The sequence below is a fragment of the Leishmania mexicana genome, chromosome 25 (assembly GCF_000234665.1).
Source record: "Leishmania mexicana MHOM/GT/2001/U1103 complete genome, chromosome 25".
Lineage (NCBI taxonomy): Eukaryota > Euglenozoa > Kinetoplastea > Trypanosomatida > Trypanosomatidae > Leishmania > Leishmania mexicana.
This window is the reverse complement of record NC_018329.1, coordinates 801,006-819,525: the sequence shown is the minus strand read 5'-3', so window position 1 is coordinate 819,525 and position 18,520 is coordinate 801,006. Positions and strand designations below refer to the sequence as shown.

Below are 18,520 nucleotides of genomic sequence, written 5' to 3'. Positions count from 1 at the left end.
GGACGTCGGCCCCGACGTCGCTCCTCGGTAAGCACCATCGCCACCATCTCACATGACCTACGGAAGCCCATGCAGCCAGACACCTTCACTTGAACACGCAGAGAGAGGCGGGCCGATGCACGCCGGCAGAGTAACAAAGCAGGGACGACGGCTAAGCACAGCACGACAGGTGGACATTCCCTTGCGACCTACGCAGGGGCGCAGCTGTGCACGGCTTGGCCACATTTTATACAACGAAAGGAGCCGGTGGATTGACTATCGAGCAGCCGACTCTTGATGCAGTAGTAGCAGTAGCGGTGGCCGCAGTTCGACCGCTGGCACACTGTCGGCAGCTCATGGCACGCGCTGCACAAGTTCTCGTTCATGGATAGCAACGCCGGCGACGATGCAACGGAGCTGAAGCTTTTCATGAGTCGCCGGAAGTATCGCCCCAGACTAAGCGCGCTGAAGAGCGACATCCACGTTTGCCACTGCACGTGCTGATTCATGTAGAGTAGGTTTGTAAAGCGCATCATCCGCTGCGAGCCGTAGACGAGACGGAGAGACAGGCTGCGCTCGACGAGGGTGCGGTACTTCCCCGTCATCAGGAAGTTGAACGTGTTGGCAAGAGAGAGCAAAGACCATGTGACGACGGCATAGCGGAGTGCCTTGGCGATGCGATACCGCGTCGTTGCGACGGGCTCACGCTCCCAGCCCTCCTCTAGTACCTTTCGCTGCACCTTGCGGGTGACGTACGGGATTACAAGCGTCATGATCGCGTGCACCAGCAGGAGTCGGCGGGATGGAGCGAGGCTGGGGAGGATCGACCTTGTGTTCTGCAGGGCCAGCAGACGCGCCCGCTCTTCATCGCGAAGGACTAAGTTCTGCAGTCGGTCCCCGATGGACTGCCCCATGCTCCACACCGACAGACGGTACAACAGGGCATCCAACACGAGCACAAGCTCCTCCTGATAGGCGAAGCGAAAGTGCTGGAGGGGCGGGATGTCAAACACATGGAAGAGCGCCATTTGCAGAATCTCGACGAGTTCCTGTTGCAACACAAGCGCATCTAGCTGAAAGATGCGCAGAACATGATCCTTCGGGAAGATTGAAAAGGCATTGGAGGACGGCAGCAGCGCCTGTTGCTTCGACACCGTGTCGATCGTGTACTGCGCGTCGACCGCGTCTCCAAGCCACGCCATGATGCACCGAGTGCCTCCCGTGGGAATCGCAGAGAGGTGCTCAGAGAAGAAAAAGTATAGAGCGACTTACATACACGCGCGCGAAGAAGCGCATACAACCTCGAGCCCAACACAGTGAGAAAGCAGAGACGGATAAACACTAGTCCGCTTTGTTGTTGATCTTTTCAGCAGCAGCAGGCGGCTCAGCAGTGCGCACGTGTGCGTGACGTCGTTGTGATGATGCCGAGAAGAACGGGTAGAAAGGCGATCAGCGAAACGCAAAAGAGGAGAGACTTTGAGTGCAGAGAGGGGAGGACCAACCACGCAACCATAAAAGGAAGCAGCAGCACGGGGCCACGAAAACATCATGATTCGTAGCGCACGCCAAGCACGCAGGCACAAGGGGAGCAGAAGAGAGAACGAGGAAGGTGCAGCGGCGGCAGAATAAAACAATCGACCTTCTCCCCTCGGTTTTACCGCGAGGTGAGATGTGCTGCTGCCGCCACACTCTCCATCCTTTTCACGTCGTTTCGTTTTTATCTCGCTGACATTGTTCTTGTCTAAAGGCAGGCAGGTTGGCAGAGAGCACCCGCACGCATGCATGGGTGCGTGATGGCTCACGGTAAGCACAGAGAAGGAGGAAGAGAGGGGAGACACAGGAAATATACCAGACGACAACGAGCACGGGATGGGGCATGCGGGCTTGTGCAGTGCGGCATCACACATTCTCGTATGCACCTCCCTCCCCCCTTGCCCTCCTTCTAAACTCCCTCTGGCGGACACACAGACCACACACCACAGCACAGACAGACACGCCTGCCGCCGAGCAACAGCGCACATCCCCGCATTATCACCCTCTCTTTTCGGGTTTTGTAGCGCCGGGCTTACGCGTGCACCTGTGCGTGCACTGATGCAGCGCGCAAGGATAGAGCACACAGCACAGGAAATAGGTCGTGCTACATGCGCGTTCGGTGGCACGACACCGCCTACTGTCGCATGTAGTCCGATAAGAGCGCCATTGGCCGGCTACGGTTGACAAGGTGCTGATCGACTTCGAACTCCAGTCGCTCCGCCTCACGCATGCACTTGGTGTGGATCTCGTTGGTCCAGCGCAGCTCCTCCTCACGGAGCTCCTCCAAGGTTTGCTGCAACTCAATATCCATGCACGCAATCCGTTCGTTGATGGCCTGGTTGCTCGCCTTGACCTTCTTCAGGTGATCATTCAGCTGCTCCACCCCCGCTGCCGCCTTGTCCTGCGCACCGACTACGACGTTCTCTACTCGCTCCAGCTCCTCCAACATGGCCTGGTGCCACGCCGTTCTGTTCTCCTTTGCCGTGCGGCGCGTCTCGTCAACGCGGTTTTGGATGTGCCGCATGGCGTCGCTTAGGTTATCCATCGATTTCCCGCGCTGCATCTCCTTGCGAGCCTCCATGAGCCGACGTAGCTGCAGCAACATCGCCTGCGCCTCATTCGGCGTAGCTGCCTGCTCCACCAGCGCATCCACCACGTGCAGGAGGGCGGCAATTGGAGGATGATTCGTGCAGGGCACTGCAGCAGCAGATGCTGCGGCACCCTCCAGCCGCGCCTTCTTCCTTGCCGTGACCGTGTCATCAGAAGTCTCATGCAAAGAAGCAGCAGGCGTCGTGGAAGACAAAGACTCGTGTGCCACCGGCTCCGCCTTCTCCGCTGGCTTCACCATGGAGTCCGGGGAGCGCGGTGCCTGCGGTGGACGGTGGTGGCGTTGCTCCTCTTTCCGCACCTGCAGCGCCTCCACGATCCACTGCCGTACCGTGGACTGCTTGAAGGTGGCGAGCTCCTCCTGGGCCATGTAGAAGGTGACGGTGTCCATGCCCGTCGTGTGGCTCAGCAGCAACTCCAGCTTGACGGGGAACTCCTCCAGTCGCACAATGACGCGACCATCGCGGCCGAGAGTAATGGAGCGGATGATGCGGTACGGTATCGTAATGTTGTCGGCGTTGGCGGCCGTGACCATGACAATCACGTAGTTGGGCGTGAAGTAGGCATTGGTGGAGCTTGTCAGCGTCGTCTCCGCGGCAACGACTTCCTTCAGTGGGTAGCGCAGCACCTGCGCGCGGCCCTCGTTGAGGTGCTCAATCAGCAGCGTCATGCGAGAAAGCAGCGTGCCGTCGTTGGGCAGCGCTCGCAACTCCTCGATCGTTGCGGGCGGGAGTGAGCCGCCGAGGTGGGAGAAGACGTCTTTGTTCTGTCGCGACACACGGAACAGCAGCTCGACACACTGCAACTGGAAGAAGACGTCAACAGAGGCAGCGCAGCAGTCCGCCACGAACTTCCACGATGCCAGGCGCTGTTTGTTTTGCTTTGACCCCTTCACAAGGTTGATGAGTGCCGTTGCTGTGCCTCGCTGCACGTGGAAGTGCCGGCGCGCCTCCTCTGTGTTTGAGTACACACGCTGCAGTACCTTGGCAAACCCCCGCATAAACAGCGCCCCACACCTGTCCTTCAGCGCCGCGCCATCGCACAGGCTGCTGAGCACTTGGATAAGCTCAACGGTGCCGGCGCTGTGCAGCGGCAGGGCCTCCTGCTCCACAACCACTTTGAAAATTGCGTGCATTGTCTGCAGCAAGGACTCGTTCTCCACCATTGTGCGGATGCCCTCTTCGAAAGAGGCCTCGCTGTGGGCAAAGCCCTCAGAGAAGATCTTGAAGAGGGCACAGAATGCGTTGCCGTCCTTGGCCGAGAGCGCCTCCTCTGCCCGCAGAAGTATGTACGAGCTCTCGAAGAAGATGCTCTGCACCTCGAGCTCGTCCAGCGGCTCTGGACGGCGCAGGACCGCGTCCACGGCATCTGGAATGGCGGTGAGGGGCTGCTCGACAATGTCGTGCATGTTAATGCGGTTTTTGGTCGGTTGGCGCGGCATGGCGACGACGGTACGCGTGTTGGTGTCTCTATATGTGTAGGGCAGGTGCGTGCGTGCACAGCGCGGGATGCGGCTGCTGGCAATAACGTCTGTGTGTGTGTGTGTGTGTGTGTGTGTGTGAAGGGGGGTTGATACAAGTGTAGCACAGCTGCTTGTAGATGTATGTGGGTGTGTCTGCTTGTCTATGAATGGATGCGCGTACGTGCAGTCAGCACAGCTCTGCACGGCTTCCCTCCTCCTTCTATCTTGTCGTGTTTCCCTCCGCACCTTTTGGCGGTGCGCCTCTCATGCGCGCAGAGCACAGGAAGAGGGGGAGGGGCCGGTGATGTGAATGTGGCACAGCAGAGGAGGAAGAGGCGAAGGAGAGAGGGGGGCAGCACAGAGTGATGCGTGTGTGTGTGTGTGTGTGTGTGTGTCAAAGCTCTGAACAAGGTCTTTACGCTTGCATTGGTGTTTGGGGTGTGCGTGCTCTATGCCCTCATGACGGCTGCCAAGATCGAAAACAAAATGGCCCAAGGAGAGAGAGGACAGAAGGTACCCGACAAAGAGTGGCAGAGTGTAGAAAAGAAGCGCGAGACGGGGCGTGTGCCATGACAACACCGGGGGTATACACGTGCCCACACACGCGCGGCTTCTGTGAGGAGGGGGGAAGAAGCAGCAGCGGTAACACAAACCGCCCTCCTCCTCCGTCGGCTTCTATGTTTCATTGCACGTCGGCGTTGACCTCCACCTGTTCCTCCGATCTCAGCGGCGGTTGTGTCGCAAGTAGCCACCACACAGAACAGCAAGAGGAAAACAGTTCTCAAACCGCCAAAAGGGATGGCGCCATCGGGGCGGGGCGGGAAGGGGGGGGAGTAGGATGGAGAGCAGCGGCCTCCCCGTATGCGACGCCTGCGTCATGGTCAGTCGCAGCGCGGGTGAAGACGGAGGGGGAGAGGGCCCGCTAACGCACCCGCCGCTCACGGCCGCAACTACGCCTACTTACAGCAGAGTTCGCTCGTCAAGTCGGACAGATCACGCAACACAGCCACGCTGCTAGGCACGGCGCGCGATGCACGCTGAAACAGAAGCAGCTTCCGCGCATCGTCCACGTGAGCGTTGATGAGACCCAGGAGAATGGCACTCGTGCACAGCTCCTTGCACGGTTGCTCCTGCAGCTGCAGCCGAGCACCGAGCTCCACAAGTGACAGCGTGCCAAAGCTCTTGGAGTAAGAGATGAGGTAGTTGGTACGCACCTGGAACACCATCGGCTCCACGTACGATGCAAACTCCGCGTCCTTCGCGAAGCACGCCGCGCTATCGGGAGCGTGCAACACCTGCAGAAAAGTCGATACGTCCAATGCGACAAAGGCTTCCCAGAGGGCACGTACTGGGCGAACAGACGGGTGATTTGCCAGAGTCTCCTGCGCAAATACGTCCACCGGCAGCCCAGTCATAATAGTGGCGAGCACGACGTACTTAACCACGTTGTACTGCTGCGCATCACCGCTCTCTGTGTGGCAACGCAGAGCCGAAGAGAATGCACGGTGAGCTGCGGCCCAGTCCGCGTCGTGCAGGAACAAGTGCCCAGCCGACTCCATGGCGCTGCCAATCATGCGTAGCGACGGCAACGCCGCATGCACCCTGCCTAATTCGTAGTAGGCACGTCGCAGCTCTGCGTAGCGGTTGAGCTTGCGATACGCAGTGAGTTGAAGGGTGCGAATGTGGTACACAGAGTTGGCGTTGATCTGGGCCATGGTGGTGATAGATTCATCGCACTGCTGCAGTGCCGCCTGCAAGTCTACGAGAGCCTCCTCATACTTGGCCTCTTCAAGAAAGAGAGTGGCACGGCGCAGGAGGGTGGGCACAATGACGTCCCGATAGGACTCTGGTTGCGCGGTGGCCACCCTCAGAGTAACGTCCAGGATGCGCCTTCGCCACTCCGCCGGCACTCGCTGGCTTTCCTCGGTGAACTTGAGCATCGCCTTTGCAACCGCAGCAGCGCCAATGTCAGGGTGAGTAAAATGCACGACCTGCGTATAGTAGTCCGCCATAGCGTCATACAGCTTCGCGATACGACAGGCGCGCGCGAGCATCTTCAGTGCCTTGAAAGTCCACCTGCCGTGCTCGCTGTCCTCAGTCACGACCTCCTGCAAGCACCGCAGACTCTCCTCCACGTTGCTCTGCATGAAGTTCTTACCATCCACGTACTTGAGCTCCAATGGGTTCACGTCGGCAACCTCATCGGTACCGTTGTCGTAGTAATCGCCGTAGCCCCCGTCATCGTAGTAGTAGTCCTCCTCCATGGTTCGCCTGCTTGTCTTTGATGTCCTCCCGCTTGCCTCTCGGCCTCAGAAGCACGAAGGAGGAGGCACCGTGAGAGAGCGAGACGTGGATAGTGCTGCTTATCCTCCCCCTTGTCCATGCAGCCCTGTCGGACGCGTGCGAGGGGAGAGACAGAGAGGGAGACCAAGACCCAGAGCAACCGGCGAGAGGTGCGGCGCAACACAGAAAAGCAGCACAAAGGAGGACACAAAGCCAAGCGGGCCCCCCCGCTCTGCCACCGTACGCGAGGATGTGGGCGAGCACCACCACACCAGCGCAGGAACAAGTCGCGCGTACGATGGAAGACTCGCAAGTAACACAACCAGGAGAGAGACACGTGAAAGGGTGACGAAACACGGAGCTCCACAGGCCGAGAAACGAGCGAGAGACGAAAATCTGCAGAACCGGAGCTAGTGAGATAGAGAGACGCGCGTATGCATGTCCGCATACAGGTATGTACCTATGTTGCCGGCGTCTGTGTACGCCTGTGTACCTCGTTCTGTGGGAGAAAGGCGCATGCACAACGAGGCACGCCGCAAGAACCGAGGAAGGTTATACCTTTGCAAAGGGAGCACAATGGGAATGCGAAAGAGAAATAAGGAGGGACGGTGGAGGCCTGGACACATCCGAGAAGGAGCAGTGCGTTCATCGTAGGGGGTAGGAGGGGGCAACCGGCGCTGCCACGGCTGGGGAAAAAAAACAAGAAAGGGGTTGGCATATTGCACGCTTCTCCCACCACGACGTCAGCAAGCCCGAAGCAGGCGCGAAGGGGGAGGCGTGGACCCAAGCGCCTCTACACCGTCCTCAGAACCGCACGCCCAACACGAAGAAGTCGCAGCCATACACACAGCATGCGGTACACCATGGACGTCAGAAGCCGAGAGCGAGCTTTCACAATACGTCGACTGGAATCCTCTCCAGCGCCGAGTAGAGGGGGTGCAAGTACGTGGGAAACGGTTGCGCGCAGCGTCGAAGGTGTGCATCTCCCAAAAGGCCGCCGCAGCCCAGCTTTCTCGCGGTGTAAGCATGTGAACTATTGGGTGCTCACGTTGGCTCCCATTCCTGCTGTCACGGCAAGTGTTCCCGTTGCTCCTTCGATCCTCCACGCAAGGAGGGTGTGTGTGCGTATAACCGTTGTCATTCTTCGCCTGGTCGTAACTACATGGAAGGGCAAGACAAGATGAAAGAGGGAGACACAAGACGAAGCCGGCAAGGACACAAGAGAAGAGAGACAGAGCTTTGTCATACATCTGGAGGGAGAATGGAAAGAGGGGCTGTGTCTCCCGCAGACGCCTCACCACCACCACCACACCACTACCCAGGTACACGCACACAAGTAACAAAACGTTGCTCAGCCGCGAGTAGAGGCTGGGAAGCGGCGCACACTAACACACGCATACACGCACCTATACACGTATACCCTAGACACTCGACTCAGTAGAGGGGATGGGGGAGGAAAGGATAAAAAGAGAGAGGAACAACTGTACACACACACACGCGGGTGTGGGGAGCAAACAACAAACTCAAGCAAACACTTGATTGCGCCCCACAAGCAGGCAAGCCGCTCCGCATCACACGCGCACCGACGGGCCCGCCGCCGATGTCAGCACAGCCTCTATTCGTCAGTTGTTGTAGATGCAACTCTCATAGCTAGGCACCATGTACTTGATGTTGATGTATGCATCCTCGCCACCGTGCTGCTCTAAAAGCTGCAGCGTCTCGTTCACCAAGTCACCCACGTCATCGCGGTTGCGCTGACCGTAGTCCATGGCGTCGCTGCGGCCGCGCCTCTTGTGGACATTCTTGAAGAGGTTCAGCACCGGCAGGATCTGGCGGTAGTAAGGCACAAGGGCCTCGCCTATGAGGTCGTCGCTGACGATGAGCTGCTGAAGAATGCGGAGGGTTGCGCAGATGATGTCCGGATGGCGTGTGTTCAGCGCCGTCTTGATGGGGATGATCAGCTGCGGGATGGTGGGCAGAATCTTGGGCCCACCCCGCTCGAGCAGGTCAAGGCAGCCCTGGCGAGCCAGGAACATGTACGGCTCCTCCGTCTCACGGATGCCGTCAAAGAAGATAGGGAGGTAGTGATGGTAGTCCAGCTTCTCCACTTCCACCTTCCAGTCTACGGTGGGGCGGCTGCCGTGGCAGATGGCGATGGGCAGATCGCCGCGGTCGTACGCGCGGCGAAACTCCGTTGGTGGGATGAGGCGCTTCTTGAAGGCGCCGGCCTTGGGCGGCGCGCTCTTGCCGCATCCCTTCTCAGAAAAGGCGGCGTCCGGCGCGTCACGCGGGCGACCTTTGCGCAGAGAGCTGCTCGCTCCGCCGTAGCCGCGCTTCGTCCCGGTGTAGGGGAAGCGCACAGCATTAACCGCCGTACTCGCGGCAACCGCCTCTCCAGGGGGTGCCGCGGCACTCTGAGCTGGCGCAGACTTCTTGGTCCTGAAGCTGGCGGGCGCGGCGCCAAAGGGACCGGCCCCGGCGGCCTTGTTGTACTTGCGCAGGGACGGGTCCCTCTTGGTGCCCTTCACGATGGGCTGAATTTCGTAGCTGCTCATGGCGTCACAACTGCTCCGGATGACGAGGAAAATCAGAGAAGAACCAAAGATAGCAGCAGGACCGCGGTCGAAGAGGAGATGGCTCCTTGGGTTTGTCTGGCGGCTTACGACAGAGGCTGTGCAGCGCCGTTGCGTTTTGGCGGGCGGGACGGGGCGGGGGCATTCGTGGGAAGGACAACAACGGAGGAAAGAGAAGTAACATTTCGCCGGAGTAGTTCAACGGGTGTCTGGGGCATGAGCGCAAGCAGTTGGCTGGGGGAGCAAGGGCCGGCAGCGCACAGGCGGCGACAAAGAGAGACACGAGGCGGCACTACAGTGCCGTATTTTGCCAACGGTCTCTCCTCCCACACATCCCCCTTTCACGAGGCCACGGAGTCCATTGTTGGCGCTCGATTACATCTGCGTACGTGTGCGTAGGTTTCCAGAGGTGTGGGAAGGGAGACAAAGCAGTGGGCAGCTTTGGGGGAGGAAGGAGGGCACTTGTGAATGTGTATGGCGGTGTACATGTGTTGCGCATGCACAGGATAACAGAGGAAAATGGAGTGAACCCGTTTGCGTTAACTTCAGTGTTAAAGAGAATGCTAAGCAGAAAGAGGGATGCTTTCCATTCGCCTGTGCGTGTGCTTTAATCGCATTATGCAGACTGTGGTTAGCTTCAGGGGAGAGAGCACGCCATTGTCGCCAGCCATCACTTCCTTGCGGAGAAAGAGTAGAGAGTTGCCTCTTGAACGCCCGCGCGACAGCGGCGGCAGGCATATGTCCATTTCACCACATGCGCCACAAAACAAGAGAGAGCGAGTCACCTGGCAAACAAGCGGCCACGCAGACGCACCTCACTCCTCCGTAACGTCACTGCTGCCCTCTACCTTCTCGCCCATGAGCGCAGTCACATCCGTGCCCTTGGCGGCCAACTGCTTCAGCTTTGTCTTGTGCTTGTTGCTACGGACGTGCTCCTTGTATTGGTTTTCGGACTTGAACTGCTTTTTGCACGCGGGGCAGTTGAACACCGCCACCACCTCGTCATCGTCCCCTCCTAGCATGGCAAAGCCGGCCGTGTGCGCGCCGACACCGCCGTTGCCACGCATCATCTCCTTCGTTTGCCGCTCCTTTTCATACAGCATCTCCAATATCGACCCATCCATGGCCTCACCTCGTGCCGCCCGCTCTGCCTCCTCGCGGGCCTCGCGCTCCGCGGCCTCAGCCCACACGCGTTCGTTCGCCTCGCGACGCCGCTTCAGACGTTCGATCTCCTGCCTCTCACGCTCCTGGCGCTTCGCTTGCTCCTCCTCCTCCTGACGCTCCAGCTCCGCCTTCACACGCGGGTCCCGGCGGTAAACGAACTGAGCAAGGCTTTGCACGGTGCGCACGTACTCCTTTTTGGCGCCGTCGCGCGCCTTGCTGTTGATGCGGCCAGCCATGCGGCGGGAGTAGCGATCCTCCATCTCATTCACCTTGTATTCATCCTTCCAACTGAATGTCTTGTAGGTGCTGAAGTTGCGCCAGTGTCCGTAGAACTTCTGAACATCCGCCCAGTCGCTCGTGCTCGTGCCGAAGCCCGGCCACAACTTTGAGCGGGAGTCGTAGTTGCACTCCTCCTCGATAAGCATGTCGAACACCTTGTGGTAAACAGTGTAGAACCCGCTTTCACCGTCGTCGAAGCCGTCGAAGCAGCCTGCGGTGAAGTACTCGTACAGGTTCAATTCGTCCGGGTCACCGGTGCCATCGCCGCCCCGCAGGATCGCCTCGCGATGGGAGTCGTACCATCCCCGCTCGTCGGCGTCGCTAAGGATTGAGTAGGCGTTTTGAACCTCTTTGAAACGCACAGCGGCCTCCTCTTGATTGCCGTAGTTCTTGTCGGGGTGATACTGGAGTGACTTTTTCTTGTAGGCGGCGCGAATTTCATCATAGGTGGCCTTCCGCTCCACCTCGAGCACCTCGTAGTAACAGCGAATGCGCCCCTCTCCCATCGTTTTGGTTTTTTTTCAGGACTGCAGCTCTACCCGCCAAAACGCGCATCACACACGAGAAAGACGAAGAGGAAGTAGCAAAGACGAAAACAGGCACAGTTGACCACTGCATCAAAATCAAGCATGGGAGCGTCGTCGCGGGCGCAGTGCGTAGGTGTGACACGCTGCTTATCTCGCCAGATTTGCTTGATAACCAAAGCTGGCGCTTTCAGGGAGCATGTCAGATGACAAAGTGCAGTTCTGTTGTTTTGCCTGTTATCGCAGAACTGTTGCTCACACAAGCAGGGAAAAAAAGGGAGCAAACGATCGGGAAGCGGAGCGCAGAGAGAGAATACCTTCACCGAGTCGGTTCAAACGGAAGCAACGATCGAATCATGCGATTCCCGCTTATGAGGTCTGTGGTGCCTATAAAGATGCGATGAGGTCTCCCTCCACTGGAGAGTTGCTCCTCTACAAAGCGCAGGGCACTCACCTCCGAAGCTGTGATTCCGCCAATAACAAAGACGATAGCCGTCTTTGCTGTGCCGGCAATCTCTACGTCATTCACTAGCTCCTTCTTTGCACCAGGAAGAAGACTTGGTGCGTCATTCTCCGCGTCCCAGGCTTTTGGATTGCGTAGTAGAGTGTCTACCATGCGGACCAAAGGTGGTGCGTAACCGCCGTACGCGTAGGCGATGTCATTCGGCTGCTCCTCAGTCAGCGATGAATTCCAGATTTGAAGCTGCTTGCGAATGGCTGGGTAGCTGCTTCCCTTTCCGCTCTGTGCGCAAAGTAAGCCGCACCTCTCCAGCAGGAAAAAGGTGGTGATAACATGCGGAATACCGTAGGCAAGCATCATGTTCTCCTTGAGGCCGAGCAAGTCCTTCTCGCGCAGGCCGCCGTAGACAAGGGACAGGAGCGCCAGTAGGCGGACAACGATCTCAAACTTTTCCTTTCGGAACACAAGATCCTCAACATACTTCAGAGCATCGCCCTCATTGATCTGTTGAATGATGTTGTGCTCAAACAGGATACGTTTCCTAAAATCTGTGCTCTGCGTGGTTTTGCTGATTTCAGTGGCAACATTCGTATGAATGCCAATCAATCTATGCATTTCCTGCATCTCTGGGAGCCCTTTCATAAACTCCTTCAGCTCCTTCAGCTGCTGGACCTCCTTCCGCTTGTCATAGTTTTGCTTCACCCACAGGGATTTTTGGTAAAGCACCGATCCCACCCCGGTGAAACTCTTGTCACGAATCTCAGCAAACATTCTGTCAGTGCTGTTCAGAGCAACCCTCTCGCTCGCCCCCACACCGGAACTCTCTCCCAGGCTGAACGGAAATTGTACCTCACAGTTCTCAATGCCGTACAACTCGTCAATAAGCCCCTCGTACGTAAGCTGTGTCATCAGCGGCGTGACGAAGTCCACGGAACGATCGATAATGATGAGCGTCTCTACTTCGGAAGGGATGTCATTGACGAAATCGTGGCCGATGTAGTTCTGCATGCGCTGAAGAAGCTGAACGACCCTGGCAGCGTTGCTGCCCTTTCCACGGATGTGCCGAATGGCACCGAAGCGCGCTGTTTGCAGCTTAAGCAAAAGCCTGGCAATCCAGGTTAGGTTGCTCAAATCGCCGTCTGCAAACACCGATTTGAACGACAGCGGCAGCGCCATGGTAAAAAACTTCTCCTCCAGAAAAACGTAGTCTAAATCAAGACTTGCAATGCGTAGGTTCGGAAATGTATGGGAGAGCTTGAACTCGTCCTCCATCACCTGCTCTGCAATCAACGTCTTTTGGGGGACGTAGAGAATTGTCGGCTTTGCATTTACGAATCGCTGCGTATAGGAAAGCAAGTGAACGACAACGGACCGCATGCTGCTCAGGTCTGGGTTCAAAATGTACACAACGTTGTCGGCTGAAACGTAGTTAATGTCATTTTGAAGCGGAAAGACGCCGACGAATCCTTTGTCGCGACCGAAGTCCCATGTCGCAATTCCTAGGCGGCTGAGAGCGGAGAGAATGTGTTGCTCGATAAAAACAATGGCGGTTCCGTGCCCCTCGTACACCCTGCTAAGAGCACTTAGAAATTCCTGCTTGGGAACTTGATTCAAGCCTTCCACTAGGAGCGAAGGGTCATTGGGAAGTGCCATTCTTTGTCACCTTTGTTGTTCGTTGAGCTGCCTGGCGTTCCAAAAAGAATCGATTTCAGCTCACGCAGAATGAATGGCATTGTTACAGAAAACGAGATGACGGGAGATAAGACACTAGCTGAAGGTACCATTGGAGAAAACCCACGCAACTCAAAAGGGGGGACAAAAAAGAGAAACAAGAGCCAGGGCACAAGACACGTGGCGGTCTCGAGTGCCACAGCTGTGGCACCGCGGATACCTGATGCAGCATGCTTAGCCTTCAAGAGAAAGGACAGAGGAAAAAACCGATGCTCACATACCGTGTGTATGCGTGTATGATCACGAACTGCAATTTCTATGTTGTGTCCGCTTGTCGTTCTCAGCGCGGGATGTAAATTCGACTTGACAACTAAATTTCCTTCTTACGTGCTGGTGATCCAGCGGACAGTTCCAACAAGCAAAGTAATCTTTTCTGACGGAAACGTGAAATGGGTGCTCGTCAGAAAGTAAATGCCGGTCGGGTCAATGGTCTGCACTCTCGTGTAGGCCATCGGCGATGACTGAAGTGCATTGCCTGATTTGGACGAGTAAAGCGCACCGATGCAGCCAACGATGCCCTGTAGCTCCTCCTTAGGGACTGGAGATAGCACAACTTGCCCCTGTTCCTCTTTGAGAATGAGTACGTCGATACTGTTAAACGGTTTTGACCACTGTGATGGGTGCAGGTCCACTACCCCAGTGCCGAGAAAGTAGTCGCTGTATCTCGACGGCATCACTGAGTCAGCGTTAGCTGGGGGCACGATGCTGAAGTTGTGCAAAATACGGTCTATCTTAACGTAGTCTGGCTGAGCTGGGTTCCCACGATCGTGTCGCAGATACAGGGTGTGAAACAGATCATCATCACCAAGGCAAAGCACGTTGGAAATGTCGCACTGCTGTATCAGCTCGCTGACAAAATTCATTCCGGCGCTACCATGCACCTCCGGCACAGCAATAATTGCGCCGCTGAAACCGTGCAGGTCATTTGCGTGTGTTGACAACCGTTCGCGAACACAAGTGAGCAGGAGCTTTGAGAAGTGCACGTACGCTGCCCCCATGAAAGCCTCCCCGAGTTTGCTGAAGGACTCGACCTCTGTTGTGCCTACAAAATACGTTGTGCTCACAAGTGAGAGCGCCATGACTTCATCCAGAGGCAACGGATAGTCCACTATGGCAGCCCCGATCGACCCAGGCAAACCAACCGTCTGCTGCACTCCTGGATCCAAGTCAACCAGGATTGGTTTCCAGCCGGCACGCGCCGCATAGTTCGCTAGTGTACGCGCAACCGCAATCTTGCCTGTTAGTTGCCCTCCGCAAATCAGAGTCACCGGGCCACCGCATTGTGTCTTCTCAGCGGCGACGCGCTGCGTGTGCAAGAGAAAATGATACTCCACTAAGGGGCGTGTAATCGACTTCGTGGACGATCGAATTACACTGCGCAGTAACTGCTCAGAGCCTTCTATCCGGACGACGCTTGTGGTCCATGCGAAAACATTCAGTGTGACTCCAGGCAGAAGATAGTAGGAGATATCCGTGACAAGGGGACTGCCGGCGACATCGACGCGCGAGTCAGTGGCACCAGTAGAAGGCTCCAGCTTGATTGACGCAGAGCACTTGGGCTCGTTAGAAGGGACAGCGATGATGAGCTCCCCATCCGATGGAATTGTCACTGAAATACTCTTTGTGGAACTCCCTCCTCCCGGCTGGATGAAGTTGGTCATGGCCTCTGCACTGTCGTCCAAACGAGCTTTGAACTTGAGATCAGGTGCCTCCGCCCCAAGAAAAGACAGGGCAACAGTCCAGAAAAGTGAGTGGTGATGAAGCAATACACAACAAAAAGCATCGGCAGCAACGCATGATTTGGCGTGTCTCCGACGCGAAGTAAGACTTGCCAGCAGGAAATGCAGCTCTATTTTCAGCTTTAGAAACCAACTTAATTGCTGAAATCAGCAGCGTAAAAGGCTGCCATATTTGCCTCCTGCTCCCGGTGGCGTGTCACCTCATTTTGTGTACAAGTCCTTTACGCACGCTACATGTGAGGACAGCAAGGAACGCTCTGGGCGTCTGTGTTAATGATAAATATCTCATAAACCATCTTTCCTCCTCGAGTACTGCCATCAAGCGGGTAGGTGAAACCTACACACTTGAAGTGCGTCAATGGCCCAGGCTCAGAATTTGCTCTAGCACAAACCCGATGGCGGAGGACCACACACACTGTAGCTGGCCATCCCGGGTCTGGTGCTCCCACTTTTTCTGGGGAAGCCAAGTAGCCCCCAACATCCCAGCCACTGCTGAGATAATTCTGGCGAGGTCAGGCCCGGTATCTGCGACGCAGCAGGAAGGGGGGAGTCAGGGCGATTTACCGCGACTTATGTCAGCGGTGAGCGTGGACACGTCGAAATGAAGGAGAAAAAATGTTTCTTCACAGCCTATACATCGTCTCCTTTTGTTTCCCCCCCCCTTCGATCCCAAGAAAAGGTTTGCCTCTTTGAAGCGACAAAAATGTTGTGGACAGTGGAATGGACTCTTTTACTCCGTGAACAGACGCGCTTTGCATCAGCCTCAATGGAAAATCGGTGCGTGATACCAGAAGCTGTCTCAACCCATTTTCTGCGCGCTCCGCAAAAGGTTGCCTTCGGTTTTAGCCTCTGTGCGTTCGTTTCGTGAAAACGCACTCTCTGTTTTACTGTTGGCCCTCTGGTGAAACTCCACTGGTGGACAATCTAAAACCGCCGCGCCTTTTCGCTTCAGGTAACTTGTGCAAGCGATGCAGGCAGCTACAAAACGAGAAAGCACTCTTCCAAACAGTATCAAGGAGCGAGCCTGCGTTGGGTCTGCCTCTTGTGCTTGAACAAATCCTCTCACGCAGCTTTTTTTCCAATTTCCACGGTCAATCTAGAGAAGTGTGAGATTACGTGTCCCTTGGCCGAGCAGATGAGTTGCTCTTCAATGCTCTAGTTCTAATATTTCAATCATCTCTGCTTGTGTTTGATGCGTCTACTCACTATGTGCACCTTTGCGTTCGCTGCGTGTTACAAAAGCATATTAACGACGTTGGTCGGTTCAACAAGCTAGCCATGAGACATAGCCTGACGCTTTGCTTGCATTCGACCGCCGCGTGCCTCTTGAGTGCAGGAAAGCTGTCGCAGTACGAACAAGAGGCCTACGAGTCGCACCGCCGTTTCACGGAGTCACAAACTTATCCTGGCCCCATTCGGGCAGCAACTCCTGGGGATACTCGATTTTACATGGGAAGTGCCGAGACTATTTTACAGGAGAACGAGCGGCACTACTGGCGTGCCGTCGTCGATGATCCACACGTGCAGCACCTTGTACCCCTGCGCATCCGCTTCAAAACGTTCATTTGGGTCACTAGTGGCTGGGAGCAGCGGATGCAAGTCGTGCAAGTGATGGCGCAGTGTGACTCGACCATAGCGGAACTCATGCAACAGGTAAGGATTGAAAATCAGTCACCTTATTTGTGCACCTCTTCGTTTAAGCTGTGCATCGATGGCAAAGATTTAGATGAGCTGAAAACTCTTGCCGATTACGGTATCGATGAATATTCTCGTATAGACGCTATTGAGGAGAACGATCATCTGCTACATACAGAAGCTGAGAGACTGAAGGATTGGAACGTAGATGAGATGCCGGAGGATGTGTTGCTGAGGAGCCCGTACAAGGAAATGGCAATGCAACCACAGCCGAATTTGGCTCCACGCTACGAGGCAAAGCCGAAAGGGTACTATGGAAAGAACAACTATAGCGGGATGAAGCAGTCGTCCTGATTTCTTCGGCGCCGAAAGTATTACGGCGACTTGGTGGGACAAGCAGCCGCGGTGATGTGTATAATATATATCTATACATCGATATATATATATATATATATATATATATTATACATAGTATGTGAGTGTGTGTGTGTGTGTGTGTTTATCCTTTGAGTTAAGTCTCTCACATGAAGCTCAGATAAAAATGATAGAAAAGCAGCGCTTTGAGTCGCGCTCAGTTTCTCTTTTCTCAAATGAAAAAGCCCCCTAGTAGTTATACGAAGAGTGCTCTACCTGTGGTATTCCCTAGTTTTCAGGAAAGGGGTATTTTTGTTTTGCTCGCTGTGTGCAGCAAAGAGAAAGGTAAAGGGAAGTGCTTCTGTACCTCACTTATGAATATTCTTGCTTCCGTATTGCCAATCACCATGCTCCGTAACTTAACCACCTCTTCTACTCTTCTGAAACGAGGTAATTCGTCGCAGATAAAGGTCGTTTTCTCCGCAGGTGATAAAAATGGATGTCGATCAACACATCGCTGCCACCATAAGTGAAATCGACCGAACACTCAAGTCTATTGGCATACGCAATGATTGCGCAAGTACGTTCTCCCAGCCTTCCATTATTAACAGTCCCCCATCTTCGCTGACTTCTGCGGTGGTGCGAGCAAATGGCGCTGTACAGACCAGCATGTCGACCCGTGTGAGTACCGGCGCACAAAAAAGTCCCTCCACGGTATCACAAGGCGTGCAAAATTCTCCACAGCAGCGTGCGACATCGTCTCAGACAGAAAAAAGAGCTGACGTGCAGGAATGTTTTGACAACGTCACGAGCTCAGTCTTGTGTACAAACGCTATGTTGGAAGAGGGCCTTCAAGCACTCGAAAGCTCCTCAGACAAAATGGAGGCACTCTTTTCGAAGCTTACCAGACTGGATGATAGGGTGAACTCAGCGGCGAAGAGTTTGCGCCTTTTACGAAATAAATTGGCCATACAGATCATAGAACAAGAAGAAGTGTCGGCTCGAAGTGCTCTGCTCGGCTTCGAGTCGAGTGCGCGCACCGAATTCATGCCTCTCCGGTGTGGAGAGCTGATGTCTCTCGTTGCAGCATCCAGAAAAGAGCGAGTACTATCAAAGTCGTTGGGTGAGCTAAAAAGGCTTGCTCCGACCCGAGTGATAGCAAATGGTAGCGCAGTCGAGGAAACACCGAGCAGCTCCCTCAATGATCTCACTGAGTTGCTGGACGAATGCTGGCGTGTTCTAGATGAGTAAAAATACTGTATTTTGGGGGGAAAAGGAAGATTACAGTTTGTGCTGGATGAAGGCACGCCCGCTGCTACTTTTGTTTGTCGCTTTTCGCTCTATCCAGGTACTCACGTGCTGCGTATGAGAGCACGTCTCAAATTTTGTAAAAAAAAGCGAAAGTAGGCTCTATCTTTGTAGAGCATCTTTCTGCCTGGCTAGCATTTTTGCGTGTGGCACCAAAGCTGCGAATATTCCGACAAGATGTCTCGCACGACAGTCTCTAGGACTCACTCTCTTTTTGATTGCAGCTCTCATTCGAGGTTTTGTCGAAGACCTTTGCTCTTCAAGTAACTCTCTCCCATCCGCGAAAAACGGCTTGGCTCATCCTTTTCTATTTTCTTCTTCGAACGGTCTGTGCGACTGGGAAGAACTGCGTTTCCATTGGCGGTTCCCCTTTTCCCTCGTTCCAAGCT

The 18,520-nt window shown here is 55.4% G+C and overlaps 9 protein-coding genes across 9 annotated transcripts; 2 read left to right on the top strand and 7 right to left on the bottom strand.

The window, feature by feature from the left end:
• Positions 1-188: 188 nt before the first annotated feature.
• On the bottom strand, positions 189-1,181 carry LMXM_25_2230 (glycosome import protein; the record flags this gene model as incomplete). The annotated part of the gene is made up of 1 exon (XM_003876234.1): positions 189-1,181. One exon carries the CDS (start codon positions 1,179-1,181, stop codon positions 189-191), a length of 993 nt encoding a protein of 330 aa, XP_003876283.1.
• Positions 1,182-2,146: 965 nt separating this feature from the next.
• On the bottom strand, positions 2,147-4,060 carry LMXM_25_2220 (conserved hypothetical protein; the record flags this gene model as incomplete). The annotated part of the gene is made up of 1 exon (XM_003876233.1): positions 2,147-4,060. The coding sequence occupies one exon, from the start codon at positions 4,058-4,060 to the stop codon at positions 2,147-2,149; it is 1,914 nt and encodes a 637-aa protein (XP_003876282.1).
• A 977-nt stretch (positions 4,061-5,037) lies between these two features.
• Positions 5,038-6,345, bottom strand: LMXM_25_2210 (conserved hypothetical protein; the record flags this gene model as incomplete). Its single annotated transcript, XM_003876232.1, has 1 exon — positions 5,038-6,345. The coding sequence occupies one exon, from the start codon at positions 6,343-6,345 to the stop codon at positions 5,038-5,040; it is 1,308 nt and encodes a 435-aa protein (XP_003876281.1).
• A 1,641-nt stretch (positions 6,346-7,986) lies between these two features.
• LMXM_25_2200 (conserved hypothetical protein) lies at positions 7,987-8,919 on the bottom strand (the record flags this gene model as incomplete). Its single annotated transcript, XM_003876231.1, has 1 exon — positions 7,987-8,919. The coding sequence occupies one exon, from the start codon at positions 8,917-8,919 to the stop codon at positions 7,987-7,989; it is 933 nt and encodes a 310-aa protein (XP_003876280.1).
• Positions 8,920-9,752: 833 nt separating this feature from the next.
• LMXM_25_2190 (conserved hypothetical protein) lies at positions 9,753-10,886 on the bottom strand (the record flags this gene model as incomplete). Its single annotated transcript, XM_003876230.1, has 1 exon — positions 9,753-10,886. The coding sequence occupies one exon, from the start codon at positions 10,884-10,886 to the stop codon at positions 9,753-9,755; it is 1,134 nt and encodes a 377-aa protein (XP_003876279.1).
• A 337-nt stretch (positions 10,887-11,223) lies between these two features.
• LMXM_25_2180 (vacuolar protein sorting-like protein) lies at positions 11,224-13,017 on the bottom strand (the record flags this gene model as incomplete). The annotated part of the gene is made up of 1 exon (XM_003876229.1): positions 11,224-13,017. The coding sequence occupies one exon, from the start codon at positions 13,015-13,017 to the stop codon at positions 11,224-11,226; it is 1,794 nt and encodes a 597-aa protein (XP_003876278.1).
• Positions 13,018-13,418: 401 nt separating this feature from the next.
• Positions 13,419-14,756, bottom strand: LMXM_25_2170 (conserved hypothetical protein; the record flags this gene model as incomplete). Its single annotated transcript, XM_003876228.1, has 1 exon — positions 13,419-14,756. The coding sequence occupies one exon, from the start codon at positions 14,754-14,756 to the stop codon at positions 13,419-13,421; it is 1,338 nt and encodes a 445-aa protein (XP_003876277.1).
• Positions 14,757-16,112: 1,356 nt separating this feature from the next.
• LMXM_25_2160 (conserved hypothetical protein) lies at positions 16,113-16,823 on the top strand (the record flags this gene model as incomplete). The annotated part of the gene is made up of 1 exon (XM_003876227.1): positions 16,113-16,823. The coding sequence occupies one exon, from the start codon at positions 16,113-16,115 to the stop codon at positions 16,821-16,823; it is 711 nt and encodes a 236-aa protein (XP_003876276.1).
• A 495-nt stretch (positions 16,824-17,318) lies between these two features.
• LMXM_25_2155 (conserved hypothetical protein) lies at positions 17,319-18,074 on the top strand (the record flags this gene model as incomplete). Its single annotated transcript, XM_003876226.1, has 1 exon — positions 17,319-18,074. The coding sequence occupies one exon, from the start codon at positions 17,319-17,321 to the stop codon at positions 18,072-18,074; it is 756 nt and encodes a 251-aa protein (XP_003876275.1).
• Between the last annotated feature and the right edge of the window lie 446 nt (positions 18,075-18,520).